Below are 15,419 nucleotides of genomic sequence, written 5' to 3'. Positions count from 1 at the left end.
AAATCTGTTGATTCGTCTCATTAATTTTCATAAATTTGTTAATCTGTTTTATTTAAAATTTTATATTTCCTTTAAACAGATGCAAGTTTTTCACTCTTAAGAAATGTTTCATTTGACTTTTTATTTTTAATTTTTTATTTTAATCCACTGAAATTTGTCAATTTTCAACAACAATGTGAGCTATAAAAGATTTCTGATAAGTCCTTAATCCATTTCTCATGCATCTAAAAATAAATGATTTATCTATGACTAAACACTGAGTAGATTGATGTTCAACTCTGAAAGACTTTGATGGTTATGATTCCAGAACTTTCTTTAGTAGCTTAATCCAATAAAACTGTATTTTAGTAATAACAATAATGAAGAATAATAATGATAACACTAAATGCAAATCTACTGTTGCAACATGAAGTTCTGTTTTTTCTAATCATTATCAATAAATTATTTTTCCTATTTATAACATTTATCTTTGAATATGTGTTGTGCTTCAGTTATTTGGAAAGAACTTCTTCATTTCTGTTAATGTTTCCTCATCTGTAAGTAAAATCTCATTATTACTGCTTTTCTTTAATGTTCTTTATTCTTTCTAAGTATCTCACAAAGCATAAGCCAAAACCCAAACATAATATTTCATTTAAGGATTAACCCATAGTAAGAGAATCAACATTTTTAAAAAAAAAATTTTATGCTTCCCACTGCTATTAAATAAGTGGAAAAATTCTTACATGATAGGAAAACTTAATTTTAATATTTTTATACAAATACCTATTTAATCATCTATTTAAACCAGTTAGCCTCCATAGCAGCCAGTCTCATGATGATATGGGACTTTCAGTGAACCTGTATTTTCAGTTTTCAGTGAACAGCCATAATATCTACAATCATAAATAACTCAATAGCTGGCCTTGGAAAAACCCTCAAAAACTTCCTGTCACAGAGTTTCTCATTATTATCAGGAATGAAAAGAAGGAAAAGACAGAGGGCCAGATACTCACATAACTTTATTTAAGTCACTGATAAAGATGTGTTTAAAATTTGTAAGAGAATGCAATACATATCAATACTGGTATTATGTGACTGGAAGATATTTTCTGGATGCATTTGAGATTATTATATTATTCTTAAATAGCAAGCAATGAATTAATAAAGCCAGTTATTCTAACTAACTACAGATATCTGTAAGTATTTAAAATATTAAAATTCATTTCAGGACCTCTTAAACGTAAATGTTAGTTCTATTAGCTCCCCTCCATTGTTGTCCTTCATCCTCAAGGTCTTTAACTGAAACCTTTTTGTACAATAAAACATAGTATAACTACGTTACAGTCTTTGTACAGTAAAGTGCTTCTTAGAGATGGAATTCAACATCTGAGTGAGAAAGAAAAAGCATTTTTGTGCTAAGTGGAGTTTTTTCTAAAATGGAAAAATCACGAGAGCTAAATCTCATAGAAGTGCACCAATTCATTCTCTATATGAATATATTCTCTATATACACATTACATTATCATCAGGAAGATGTAACCATAGTTAAGAGAAATATGGGATGAGTGAGTGGAACAAATACAGGCTCATCTTTTCCTCCATTACTGCATTATCTGTGCTTTGTTATCCCTGCTATCCTGCTAAAAGGATTACAAGGTAGTGGGAAACATATTTCTATCAGTCAAATAAACACACAAAACTATGAATGTGATCATACAGTGATCTATAAATAACATATTGCAACACGGTTACTTCCTTGACCATAAACTGCACTTGAAAACGACTCAAAATGCTGTATTTTCATGGGGGAAAAATTGACGCGTAGGGAATTAACTACAGCACTGGTATTGTTAAACTTTAGTACTGCATATAAAGTCTATACTGGCTAGGTAAGTGTGCTGACAATACTGTCATAAGTTTTCCAGTTGCGTGTATGCAACTACATTGCATATGTTATTAGCAGGGTAAGGAGATACCTCCGTTTTTCTTTAAATCAGAATATATTTCATATTCAGAGACAAATACTAGTAGTTGCTAAAGTCAGCAAACTGTCACCACTGCTGGAAACATACAAAACAAAAGATCTTTTCAGCAGGACGTTGAAATAAAACTAGATCAAGTAATTACCTCTTAATGGTAAATGACAGTTTTTCAGAGTACAGTCCTTCTGGCACAGGTTCATACACAGCCCCTACTATCTGCAAAATAAATAATCTACAGGTAATTGAAGAAAAATATTCCGTTATTTATTTGAAGATCCCATATGATAAGTATTGTTCCTTGAAACAACCTGATGGGCATTACATCATCAGCTCTAACTTGCAAAACAACTTAGAACACATCTTCTAACGCAGGATGTAACTTCTAATCAGGTATCCACATTAATGTACGTGCTCACTGTAGATCAAAGGGCTACAATATCTGAATAAGGGAAACATTAAAAAAAAAACCACATTGATTTATTTTTATTTACGATCACATCCTAAGGTGTAATACACAATGCTATAGAAAATCCAGTATTATAGTACATCAAGAAATTTTATATATCTAAAGCTCCTATCACCAAATGCAATGATAAAAATATGCTAGTCTGAGAGGTAATAATATACTAACATTTACAAGTAATTTTTGCAATTAGAATGGCAAGATAGCAATTCATACAATGATAAACACTTGTGCTCATTCACACATCACACCAGAGAGCAGTTTATGCTTCTATAACCTTAAACATAAATTCTTACGGGTCTAGTGAACACATGCAGAAATAATTGGTAGGTTGATCTGGCAAATCCAAATACCTTAGTTGCCAAGGAGAGCATATTGGTGCTGTAAAACGGTGGGTTCAGAGTTGCCATCTGATAAAGAATGCATCCTGCAGCCCAGACATCAGCTTTCTCTCCATACGGCTCACTCTTTACAACTTCAGGGCTAAGTAAAAAGCAATGCAACCGATAAGTGCTTAATTAATTCACCTAGAAGTAGGCTTATTTTTTTTTTAAAACACCCAATATTTAGGTAGTCACTACAACATATTTTGAGAGCATATACAATCATGTTCAAAAGGTTGCATTTATTTCCTTTATCACCCAAATTCTTTAAGTGGAAGTACAATTAATAGCTTTTCCACTTCTACTGCAGTACTTCTCACAACACTAGTGGTTTATATTTTGTTCACTTGTCCTTTCCACCCATTTCATGTTATAATGTCTTTGGACTTAATGGATACAAATGAACTACAGCATTCAGAACTTGTTTACAATGATGGCATTTCAATAAAATGGACTAGAGAACAGATAAATATATCATATCCTCTTGTAATTCAGATATCAGAAAGATTTGAATAGGATTCCTGTATTTAGAATGCTAACGGATATGATTTTGCTATTAATGTGAGTAAATAAACTTTACTCATTATATCATTTTCATCCTCTTAAAACTAATGCATTCCCTGTGAGGGTGCCATGTGGACACTCAACAGCCAGCTGAAAAACAATTAAAAAAAAATCCATTGTAAAGATCCATTTAAAGCAAAAGGAAGAAGGCAGTAATTTCAGTTTTGACTCAGTACAAAGCAGACTCCAACTCCTTCTCTTAATTTCCTCAGCACTTTTCATAAGCCTGAATGATAATAATTTATATTAGTAGGGATATTCTGATGCTGGAGTTCAAGTCTTAGCAGTAAGTAAAGGTCATATCACATAATGTGGGTTTTTTTCACTTAGCATCTTCTCTCTGTAATTATTCAGAGATATAAAAAATATTTGACTCCTTTTATGTGTAAAATCAACTCGAAAACCTACTTGTTTTCCTTTTCCTTTCAGCTTAGAATTTGGAACTACTATATCAACTTCATGATTATACTACTGATATATTTGGTAAAGTGCCTTATTTTGGAGCTGAGAGGTACTGTGTAAATTCAATTAATGATGCAGTCTGTATAAAGTATATTGCTAGACGGTGTGCTGCTGATATGTACAAAGTGCAGAAAACAGATTTTTAAAATACATGGGATGAGGTCCCTTAGATAATTTCTCTTCAGCATAATAGTTTAAGTGATCTTAACAGAACAAAGTCAGAACAGAGGTCAGTCACAGTATGGGGAAGTGAGAGAGACTGACAGGTCACACATTTCTGATAAAATTGATCAAGCAAGATACAGATTCCTGAGTGAAACCTAATCAGCAATTTTCCTTGAATTTTGCTCCTGCTATTATACAACCACAGAGGGGAATACAGGATGTTGAACATGGTGTTAGAACAGAATATAATTTCTGTAATCAGACTGTCTTTATTCCTGGCTGTGACACTAACTCATTAGAGGACTTTGTGGAAATTTCATTTTTATGTATTAAGTGTGTCTGTTAGAGCAAACATTGGTATTGCAACTTATCGTATAGATGGTGAGCTCAGTAAGGCAAAGCCCCTGTCTTAGTAAAGTTCCAAGCATGCTCCTACTCAGAAAAATGAATCTGACTTGAATTTTACAATCTTTCATTCTAGTGATAATTTTAATGTATAAAGAGACAGTTATAAATTATTAAAATAAGATTAATAAATTTTAATAAATTATTATTAAAATAAATATTAAAATCCCAAACTGAGATTATTCAGGCCAAACCTATGTAACTATGCAAAAAGTCACATAGCAGTCACAGAAAGAACAAGCTGAATATAATTGAGAGAGAAACAGAAGCAACCATGACCTGGCCTGCAGAATCTTGTATTCGTGAACAGCAGGAAAGAACCTAGCCTGGTGTCCAGAGCAAACAGTAGTCCATTGGACTGGTGACTAGGAAAAAATGTATGTGTTACTACTACAATTTGGAAAACACGGAAAGAATACAGTGCTGACAGAGTTGTAGTTTTAGCATGGTTTGACACAAATGCATAATAGCTGGAAGTTAATGAAATCATTTGGTCTGCTTATTCATGCAGAAAGACTTCTTGTTCTAAATGCATACCTAATCCCTTTTCTTTTTTTTTTTTAAAATGAAGAGGAGGACTTGCAGCCAAGTACTACTTGATCTTTTCTTCCAGAACAAATGTCTTTAGTCAGAAGTCTCTGATATTTAGAGCATTAGGATGACCAATACCTTAAATAAATACTGTCTCATGCTTAAGAAGTACTTTAAATTACTGAAGTAGTATTTATCTAAGGTGACCATGAAGGTTTTCCAGAGAATACAAAATCCTATTCTTATATGATGCTATGCTTTCATGGCTAAGTAATTCTGTAATTTAGATTTTTAAATAGAATTTTCAAATATTATTTATTTACTTTTAAGAGATGCAGTGAAATCCCTCACCATGTTCTACAGGCTTGACTCACCATCTGCTACTTAGAAATGTGGGTGGCTACAGTACTTGTTGACTAGCAAAACAGTTCTGCAGTTCTGCATCTTTTGGATCTGCACCGTTGAGGGATGCCAAGCAGAGAAAGCACCCAGTTCTGTTCCTCTACACCGCTACCCACAAACAGTAGCATGGTGGGAGTACATAAGGTTTGTCTAATTCAGTTGACAACTGTGTATAAACTGTCAACGTCTGGTCAAGACCAGAAAGAATGAGTAGAACCAGACTCTGAATTTTATTCCATAAAACCCCTACAAAATCGGTCTTAGCCACAAACACTGAAAATTAATTTAAGGGTGTAGCATTGGTATGACATTTTTTTTTTGGTTTATTTGTAAAGGCAGGATTCTTCCTTTAATTTTTAGGTTGGCTGAAATAGGACAGTGGCACTAATTAAATTTTTAGCAAACAGATGTCCACATTATAAAATGCATTCAGTGTCAAAATCAAATACATAAAGGGAGAAACTCTAAGAGCTGATAAAGAATTTAATTTCCATTGCTCCAAGGGTTGATCGTACTGATGCTATACTCTATGATATCCACAGGCTTGGATATTAGAAGAGGCAGCAGATAGTTATATAATTGGTCATTTAGTTCTTGCAGCTAACATATTCAAGATAATCACTACAGTTTTCCTCTAGGTTTACAAATCACTGCTCATTTCCAAATTACATATTCAAGCTGGAAAAGCTTACTTCAGCAGCATTATGCTAACTATAGGAGAGTCCTTCACGAAACAAATGTCCATAGCAAAAGCAAGACTAAATTCTTCTAAATGAAAGACACAGAAATATATCCACAGAATAATTCTCCAAATTCTCAGCATCCTTGAACAGACAGTTTTATAAATGTTCCTCAGAAAGTTCACTCTTGCTCAACATATCAGCATTGCTTTTATATTTAATAACAGTCTTCTATGCCAACAGCCTTAAAATTACTCTTGAATCAGATTAAGGCATTGCTTAGTCCAAAGAGTTATCTGGTTTTGCTTCTGAACTACTTTTGCAAAATTAAGCAGCTATTTAAAATACAGAAGATAGCTTTCCATACTACCCCACATTTTTAATTAGGATTTAAAAAAAGAAAATAAAATCTTGTCAATATTTGTGCTACGTGTAAAACACCAAACACACTTCACCAAATCATGTCTACATGGCCTTGGAGATATTTTTGCAATCAAGCTTTCATTTATAATTTTGCTCACTGATGTTATTTTGTCATGGTTTTTGTTTAAGAATACTTTTAACAGAGATTTACAAACAGACTGTGCCAATCTGAATCTGCTACATTAGTACTATCACATACCTATATGAAAGATGACTATCCTCACTGGATTAGCTCATGTTCACATTAGTTATTAGTGGATAGAAATTCCAAAATGAAGGAAGAAGTCCTGAATTTGGAGAGGGATGAAAGGAGGAGCTGAGGAAATGATGTTTTCAAAACAGCATTAATTTTCTAGAGCTTCTAAAGCTTCTAAGAAATGTTGTCAATACTATCAGGCTGCCTTTACACGGGACGCAATCAGTAAAGATTTCCCAAGCTGCACAGAACTTCAATAAGCCACTCGTCAGTTGTCTTGGTACAGTGTTCACTGGTTAATCCAAGTGCTTCTGAGAGGTGTAAGAACAAGCTGGTATATGTCATCCTACAGTATGAGGAGTATTTTCAAATAAGACATGATTTCAACTAGACATTTATGGACTAATTAAAATAAGAGTGATTCTTCAAGACTAACTCCCAGAAGAGGTGATGGCTGGAATGGAAGAGTAAATAAATAAGAAGCATACACCACTGCAGAAGATTTTAACGATGGCAGAGTTATTGCTTTTAGTCTTTATCATTCCTCCAATTAATTATTTAAAGTTTGATGGAGATTCCTGCAGTTGGTGGTGGTTATACAAACACTCATGCCTAGAAACCATACCTAGTTCAGGAAGCAACCCAAGCTGAAAATGGTTGGGAGGCTAGAAGCTGCTCACCATCAGCACCATTCCAAAGGAGAAAAAAAAGAAAAATAGAAAAGCAGTTGCTCCTTGTCACAATTTTTCTCTGGATAGTTTGCTGTAAGCTACAGATATGCATTCAGTATTATAGCTTCATAATTACCACTAAAAGCAATGAAAGAAGAAACAGGAGCCACAAAACTGACAGTTTGAATAAAGAGCTTCATGAACACTGCTGAAAGCTATTTGCATTTCTCACCTACAAGAAGAATTCAGCACAAGCCTTTTGGGGATATTCTGTTTATCCCTTGAGTGATGAAGCTGGAACAGGGTTTTCAATCACTAGTTAAAAATTTTGCCTTCACAGTTTTCTATTTTGAAATGTATTGCCAAGTAATTCTATAATAATTTATTACATTGTCTTCTAACTTGTATACATTTTTATCATTACAAATTATGTTAAATATTTTTTGTAAAATATTATATATATAACATTTCTTCTTCACAAAAGACACCTTTTCAGACATCCTAAACCTCTGCTGATGCCTATAGAAAAATTCGTCATTTCCACCATTTTTTAAAATGTATGGGGGTAGGGAAGAAATTTACTACCTTCAGGTTGCAATTTTACGGTGTAATAAATCCTCTTGCCACTAAGTGGGGAACGTAGTTTTTAAATGGGTGAAGTCAGCCAAGAGAGGTAACTTTCATGTGTATAATTGCTCTCTCATCAGTGTAATCTCAACAGTTTCATTTTCTAGTCCAAGCACTGCCTGTCTCTGCCCAGAAAGCTCTGCTACATTCATATAACTTAGTCTATAAGAGGCAAAACCAATCTGAGGTCAGTGACAGGCCATTAATAACAGTAGGATACAGCAGACTATGATAATATCTCCCTCACGTTTTTACTAAAATCTTATTAAAAAAAAAAAAAAAAAGCCTGGTTTGATGTGGAAGGACAGTTTTCACTGCAAATAGCAGTAAAGTTGGTATTCTGTCTCAATCTGAAATGTCAATGAGCACTGAGAAATGTGTAAAGACAAGATCCCAGTAATAAACCAGTGTAGCTCTCAGCTACAATGCTGTTGATCAACAATGGAGAGAAATCACTAACTTACTGCCTTCTTTCAGCACATATTCGGTGTCTCTCTGTCTAAAATAGAAGCACATGTTTTATACCCCACCCTTTTGGGTTTTTTATTTTACAGTTTTGAAAATAAAGATACAGACATCCAGTTAACATTCAACAACTGATTTGTATTTCTTTCAATTTACAAACCTTTAGGCTTTTATGTGTGCTAACATCATACATTATTGCTTAGAGGTGCCAAATATACCAACTTTGAAAAATAATTTATGGCCTCTAGCAGTGTAATAAGACAGTGTTCTAGACCACATGAAAAACTGCCAGCAATTCACTTCTAATTCACCCATGTCATATATTAATACAAATCAAATCACATTTTTTAAAAAGTTTACTCTATTGTTCTTTACTCCTATTGCTTTGTTAAACAAAAACAAACAAACAAAAATCTTCTTCATACCTAAATCATTAAATATTCAAGGCAGAAGCATGTTCAAAGCACAAGGTCCTCTTTCTAATGCCCAAGTGCAAAGAGTCACTCATACCTACTTTTTTCCCAGCAAAACTTGGAGCACATATGAAACTGTGAAGGCCGAAACAGCCTCACATGTGGTAAATTGTTTAGGCTGTTTCAAATATACAGTTTGAAAAATACTGTAAGCCAAGATGTTGGTTTGCTCCTGCTGCTCCCAGTCACTCTTTACCACCACTGTCTGCTCTGCTGTGCCAGCACAAGTACCTCTACAGCTGCATTATATGTCAGACCAAAAACCTGATGCACCTGAAAAATAATCTAAATTATTTTTCAGCCAGGTCAGTTCTCTAATCTAGTTCATTATCATATGTTTATGCAAATGCTTGCATTGGCCCAGGAGTGGTATGTCTGGTTTGGGGGGGTGGTTTCCACTGTTGGCCTTTTTTTCCTTGAATCATTTCATCAACACAGTTTATATCACTACAAACAACCGGTACTGGCAAAAATTTGGGAGGCTTTTTCTAGGGAAGACAGATACTAAATATAAGTGTCAAGAGGCCAGCTTTATAGTTACAAAAGCAGCTTCCACTGAAACACAACTTTCAGTTTTACTCTTAGTTCATAACGCTCAACTAAAACTTTTTTTTTACCTTTGCTAAGTAAGAAAAATTTAGCCAATCAAAAAATAACTAAACCAAGAAAATGTATAAAAAGCTTCAGCATATTTCTTCTCAGTTCCTCCTTCAGAGCATAAAGCCTATATAAAAAGTTGCTGAAAAGAGCGGAAGAATTTTATTGTGAGGACTTCTGTGCTCATACTCAGAAGTAGAAGACCAGCAAGGTACATTCAACTACTACGTGTTCTCCCATCTTTGAACTCTGTACTTTTTCTGCAAGAGCATACATCTCTGGCAGTTAGAAGATTCATGTATTTATCTAACAGACTTCTTTTTTTGTGGCAACTTTATATTTTCACTGCTTTTACACATAGGAACCTTTAGCACTAGTGAAAACAACTTCTTTCTGAATCTCATTGCATAAGTGTCTTTTTAAAAAGTATCTTTAAAACTGAAGGATACATTTCACTGATGTTCACCGAGTATGCTGCCCAACAGACACCCATATCTAAATGTTCTCATGTTTGAATACATGGAAAAGAACATGCTCCAAAAATTCCCAGACATGGCAATTGTGTACTTGCTGGGACGCCACTGGGCAATTTCAAAGTCTTCTGCTTAAGTATCAATGGCAGCAGGTAGAATAAAAAAGCTGCCAAGAATTCTCATAACATATAGGGTCATATGCACTTGAAAGCGTGGCAGACATCAACATGACAACTTTGTTCAAATATAGTTATGCCAGAAACAGTGTTGCTAGATGGATAAACCAATCTATGCTTAATTTGACAATGTGGAACAATGAATTAAACTAAAAAAAGCATGACAGTATCTGTCCTATGCTATCTAAACTGAACTACTCTACAAGTATGAACATTCTCACTGATCTTTACATATGTGTGTGTGTACATGTCTATGTGTGTCCATATAAATACATGTGTATACATATATACACAGTACTACTCAAAGATACATTTTGGGCCTCTAGAATTTCCAGCCAGAATGGTATTCTGTGAATATTTCATTTCAGAAATATAGCAATTCGTGAGTGCTTACAGTGGACAGTACTATTGACTAAGGCTGGCAACAAAAATTGGGAGAACTCTCAACATAATGCAAGGGCCAAGGTTATCAATATTTAAGTATCCTTTACAAGCAGACCACAAATATTGGAGTTGCATGGGCTTTTATGTGCATTTAATGCAAACTGAAGGGTATCTATAAACTTTTTAAAAGTTAAGGATCTATTTGTAATGCTTTTTCCCCCCATCAGGATACAGTGTGTAGGCATATTGGGAAAATACCACACAATTCAGTTTGAATTTGGCCTTCTTGTCTTTATGCTGTATCTGTTGATCTGGAAAAAAACTTGCTGGGAGTCAGTGTGTAAAACTACTACATGTTTCTAGGCCTTCACTTTTTAAAAAACTTGTTTCGAGGACAATTTAAAAATCCTTGCAGGCTCTCTTAGAAAAGGTGTTGTTTATAGCAAGCTGCTTCTTCCTTCAGTTGTCTTACTATTACTGAAGAATGGCATGAAGTATCACCTTTCACACTGTAATGAAAATACAGTTATCTAATCAAGCTCAAAATGTGCACAGCTGTTTCAACTTTTTTATGCATCTAAATTTTCAAGATTATCATATGCATCTCTGAGTAAATTATAAGGATAAATCAAAGTATCGTTATATGTAGTTTAGTGTTCCACTATTACATACAGAGCCTCTGAGAGGCTTAAAACAGAAAAACACATTAAAGTTCTAATTTACACCTATTATTCCTTCAGACACATCGTGGAACAAAGTCTAAAACAACAAGAGGAAGCCAGATTCTGAAACTTACAAAATAAAATTTCCCTCCAATGTGATATTTCATTTATATTATTAAAGGCAAGCATCACTGCATGGTCCACACATCTGATGTTCTTATTCATACAAAAATATCTAGCAGATTGTCAAGCTGACAGTTTTAACAGAAATGCTGTAGATAAATTGTATCTGTAAGTTATGGCAAAGTGCTATCCGTATACATAAAAACTGAAACACTCATATTCTAAAAGGTACTCATAACACGCATCTGACAGATACTTCTAATAATTGATTCCTTCCAACCAGAGGTCTTTTCCAGTGAATTATAACTGCAATTTCCTATAAAATGCTTTGAGGAATTAGCCTTAAGTCTGTAACTATACAAACAGCTCAAGAAAATAAAAAAGTTTTTTCCTTTTATCTATGGAACAGAAATCTGAACACTTAAAAAATGGTACAGGATTTTGCTTATTGAGCTATGTGCCTTTCAGAATGAACTTAATTCAGTGCCTTTGTCCAACTAACCCAGCTTATCAAGAAATTGCATGAATATTTAAAATTGAAAGGGAGACATGGAAAAATAAGTATCTGCAGGAAGATGACCACAAGCAGTACCAAATCCAATTCTACAACAACTCTAAACCAAAGCTATAGCTTTAATAACTGATTTCATGTAAGGTGTTAATTTCACCTAAATTTAAACTCCTATAAATCAGATTTATGCTAAGCTAGTGCTCTAGATCCCTCTGTAGCAAATGGAGAGAGAAAGGCACATCAAGTGGTTGATTCATCTCATCCTAAAATAGCTGTTTAAGATAGATGGGATGAAATTCATTATTGAAGTGTCTATTTTTTTCTGTTACTTTCAGTAACCATCTAGCTTCTTGAATTGAATAAGAAGCCTAGTTTTTTAATGACTACATATAAGCAAGATGAATCCCAGCCACACAGAGACTAGTTTCTGACAGTAATGTTTCTCACAGTAAGGTATCAATCAGATGACTTTGCAAGTATTTGGATTTGCTGGAACCTAATATACAAGATAATTAACTAATAACTACTTTTCTGTCTAGCAATCACATTCAGTATGGATTAAATGTCAAAAAAAAAAAAGCAGACACGTGAAGATTTTACCTGAATAAGATGGTAACTTCACTGTCTTCTTTTATATAGGATTTAAAATTCCCAAATCTAAATAAAGTCTGTTGATCCAGATGGCTGCAAAAACCCTCACGAAAGTCAGTAGATGAAATATGAGCACATGGTCATAACATAATAATCTAGGCATAACTTGTTATATATTTTAATATTAAACAAAGAATGTATTGCTTGATGGCTTACTTACAAACACCAGCTGGAAAAGTAAGGCTACATGGGAAACTGTGCAAAGACTAAAGAGAAGGAAGGAAGATGTTTGAGATATCACCTCATTCTATTCAGCTCACTCCCTAACCACAGTAATGGGCACCCTTAAGAAATTGGCCAGAAGCAAAATAGGACAAGTGACCTAAACTGAACTGTCACATGACCCTGTGATGAAAAAACCATTTAATTCCACTATTTTCTTCTCTAAATTCTCTCTAAAATTCCTTTCAGGAATAAACTAAAGCCTTTATCAACTCTTCTTGAGGTAGGAAGTAGAACGATAATACTGTACATGTTAATTTGTAAATAGCAATCAACAAAACCTACCACAAATTACATTTACAACACACTCCTGCATCTCCCAATTTAATAACTGGGCACTTTGTTTTCTATAAAAATACAAGACTACTTGTCTGCAGTTGGGATCCTATAGCTAATTCACTGCTACATCCCTGGATAACACTGTACTACCTCTTTAGTCATAAAATCATTGACCCTTGCTTGTGCAGCTCAAGTAGTGGAGGGCCCAGACATTGAGCAGTAACCCAGGAAAAGAGCTTTCTTCAGCAGAATAGATAGCAAATGCAGATATATATGTCTGTCTGAAATCATGGGGTATTTAAATTCAACCTCCTTATGATATTCCTGTAAGCAATGGCCAGCCGTAACCAAGAAGTTTGAGGACTCTAGGTATGGAAAACATCAGCTGCCAATGTGAGTAACATAATAAAAGGCAGTTTAACTCCAAATTATTAAGCCCACAACAGCTAATCAAGTATCAGCAAATAATTTATTTTTACCTCTCCCCTCTTTCACTCAAAACAATCTTTCATAACGTCTATTTCAAATAAGACCCTGATAAGATTAGGGATGCAACTCAAGCAGAAAATATGGTCACTTATGGTAAGAGAGGAAACAAAAGGAAAGACTATAGGCTGCTCTGCTTGCAGATCACTCAAACATTAACCTCGTGTTCATTTAGAAGGCATCAATGCCCCTTTATTCCTTTTCTTAACCAGATGTCTATCCTATTTCTGATTCTAATTATTTTCTTTATTTCAATTATTCTAGAAGAGTATTACAAACATTCAGCCTCCTACTTGTTAGTCAATTCTTCACGTGGCTGTTCTTTCAGTCAGATGCCTAGCATACCTCATGCTGCCTCCAGTAATTCTTAAGCCATAGCTGGCCTGCCATGCCTTGAAATAGACAGTGAATCTATTACTGCACAAAATAGGAAAGGGTAAAAAGAGGAGAGCAGATGCTTAAGAATCCAATATTAACATTTCTCTAATGAGACATGGCCACTTATCATTCTGGTGCTTATTCTAATAATGTCTCCATAAAGTCCAAGAACTCTATTCTGTTACAGTGGCATGTGCTTTCTCTCATTCTAACATTAAAGTTATTGTAACAACAAAAATCACCATTCTGTGCAAAACTCAGCTGTGAAAAAAACCTAAGAAATAGTATAAAAGAGATGGAACAAACCAAGGAAAGACTAAGGCAGTATGAACAATCCTTGACAGAGCTTTGAAATCTAGCTACTATGAAAAAACAAGCAACTGAACAAAAGCCACACCAGAAACTAAAGCCCAAGACCCAAGTGAAAACAGGGAGTAGCTTTAACTGACCACCAAAGACATGGTAAAACAGCAAACACACTTTTAAGGAAAGATCAAAGACAGCAAGATGACATATAATGGCACTAGAAATTGAAACAGCACACCATATACTGAGCAGCAAAGTAAAGCAGAACAAGAAATAGTAAAGATTTAGAAATGGTAAGGTCTGCCAAGATACCAATACAGCTGACATCTAAGTGAGAAGAGAATGGGAAAAAACAGAAAAAAAACCACCAAAAGTATTCTAAGTCCTGCAGTTCAGATGTCATAGTAACATCGTTCATCTAAATGTAGCTCATTTGACATTACTTGAAAGAAAAATTAAAAAAGAATAATTCTAGCAAGCAAATACCATTAACATTGGACTAAAAGACATTTACAAGCTCATAAATTAGTTTGATGAAATCACTAATCTTATTCTAATAAAAAGTGTTCATTCATTATTATTATTATTATCTCTTCCAAAGGGATTATAACATAATAATTAATATACATTAAAATAATTGTTATACAAGTTCTACAGAAAGAAATATTTCCAAGAAGTACATTACTGGTTTATAACCTGTTATGGTCGTAGAACAGTACTTTTTTTTTTTTTTTTTTTAAGATAGCACTTTACATTCATCATGGAGTCTATAAAATTATTACAAACAATACTTCTTTTTTTTTTTCAAGCATTAAAGTAACTCTTTAGAAGCTAGATCAGCACTACTCACTTGTTAGAAAACAAGTAAAGAAACTAACCTGTATGTTTTCACACTCCCTTTCATCAAGAAAACCTATGCTATGACTTTAAGCTACTGCTAAGCCTTTGTGAGTAAAACAACTCTTCTCTTCTTCGGATAGAAAAAAAATCTGTATGAACTAGTCCATGTCACTTCCAAAACGGCCTGCTTTCTTTTAGTCCAAGATTTTTTTGCGTTCTCTCCTGTCTAGTATTAAGTTATGTCTTATGGTGGGGGGTGATCATGTAGCATCAAAAAGCAGGCTAAAAATTAAGTATGTATGAAAGTACAACACACTCCCTCATCTTAAATTGTCCTTCCCAACACAAAAATGCTTTAAATTAGTGAAAATATTATCATGTCACCAGAATAAGCAATGAGAAAAAACAGCTATTACAGATCTCTGCATGAAATCATATCACAATATTGATTTATGCA

The 15,419-nt window shown here is 34.0% G+C and overlaps 1 protein-coding gene across 1 annotated transcript in view; it reads right to left on the bottom strand.

Moving 5' to 3' along the window:
* Positions 1-15,419, bottom strand: part of NEK10 (NIMA related kinase 10) — a 117,843-nt gene that overhangs the window by 53,473 nt on the left and 48,951 nt on the right. The window contains exons 26-27 of the mRNA XM_030007826.2: positions 2,781-2,910; positions 2,110-2,180 (exon numbers count right to left, since the gene is read on the bottom strand). Coding sequence (XP_029863686.1) covers positions 2,110-2,180; positions 2,781-2,910 — 201 coding nt within the window. The remainder of the gene's footprint in view (positions 1-2,109; positions 2,181-2,780; positions 2,911-15,419) is intronic.

The sequence above is a fragment of the Aquila chrysaetos genome, chromosome 3, assembly GCF_900496995.4.
Source record: "Aquila chrysaetos chrysaetos chromosome 3, bAquChr1.4, whole genome shotgun sequence".
NCBI lineage: Eukaryota > Metazoa > Chordata > Aves > Accipitriformes > Accipitridae > Aquila > Aquila chrysaetos.
This window is presented reverse-complemented; position numbering and strand designations above follow the sequence as displayed.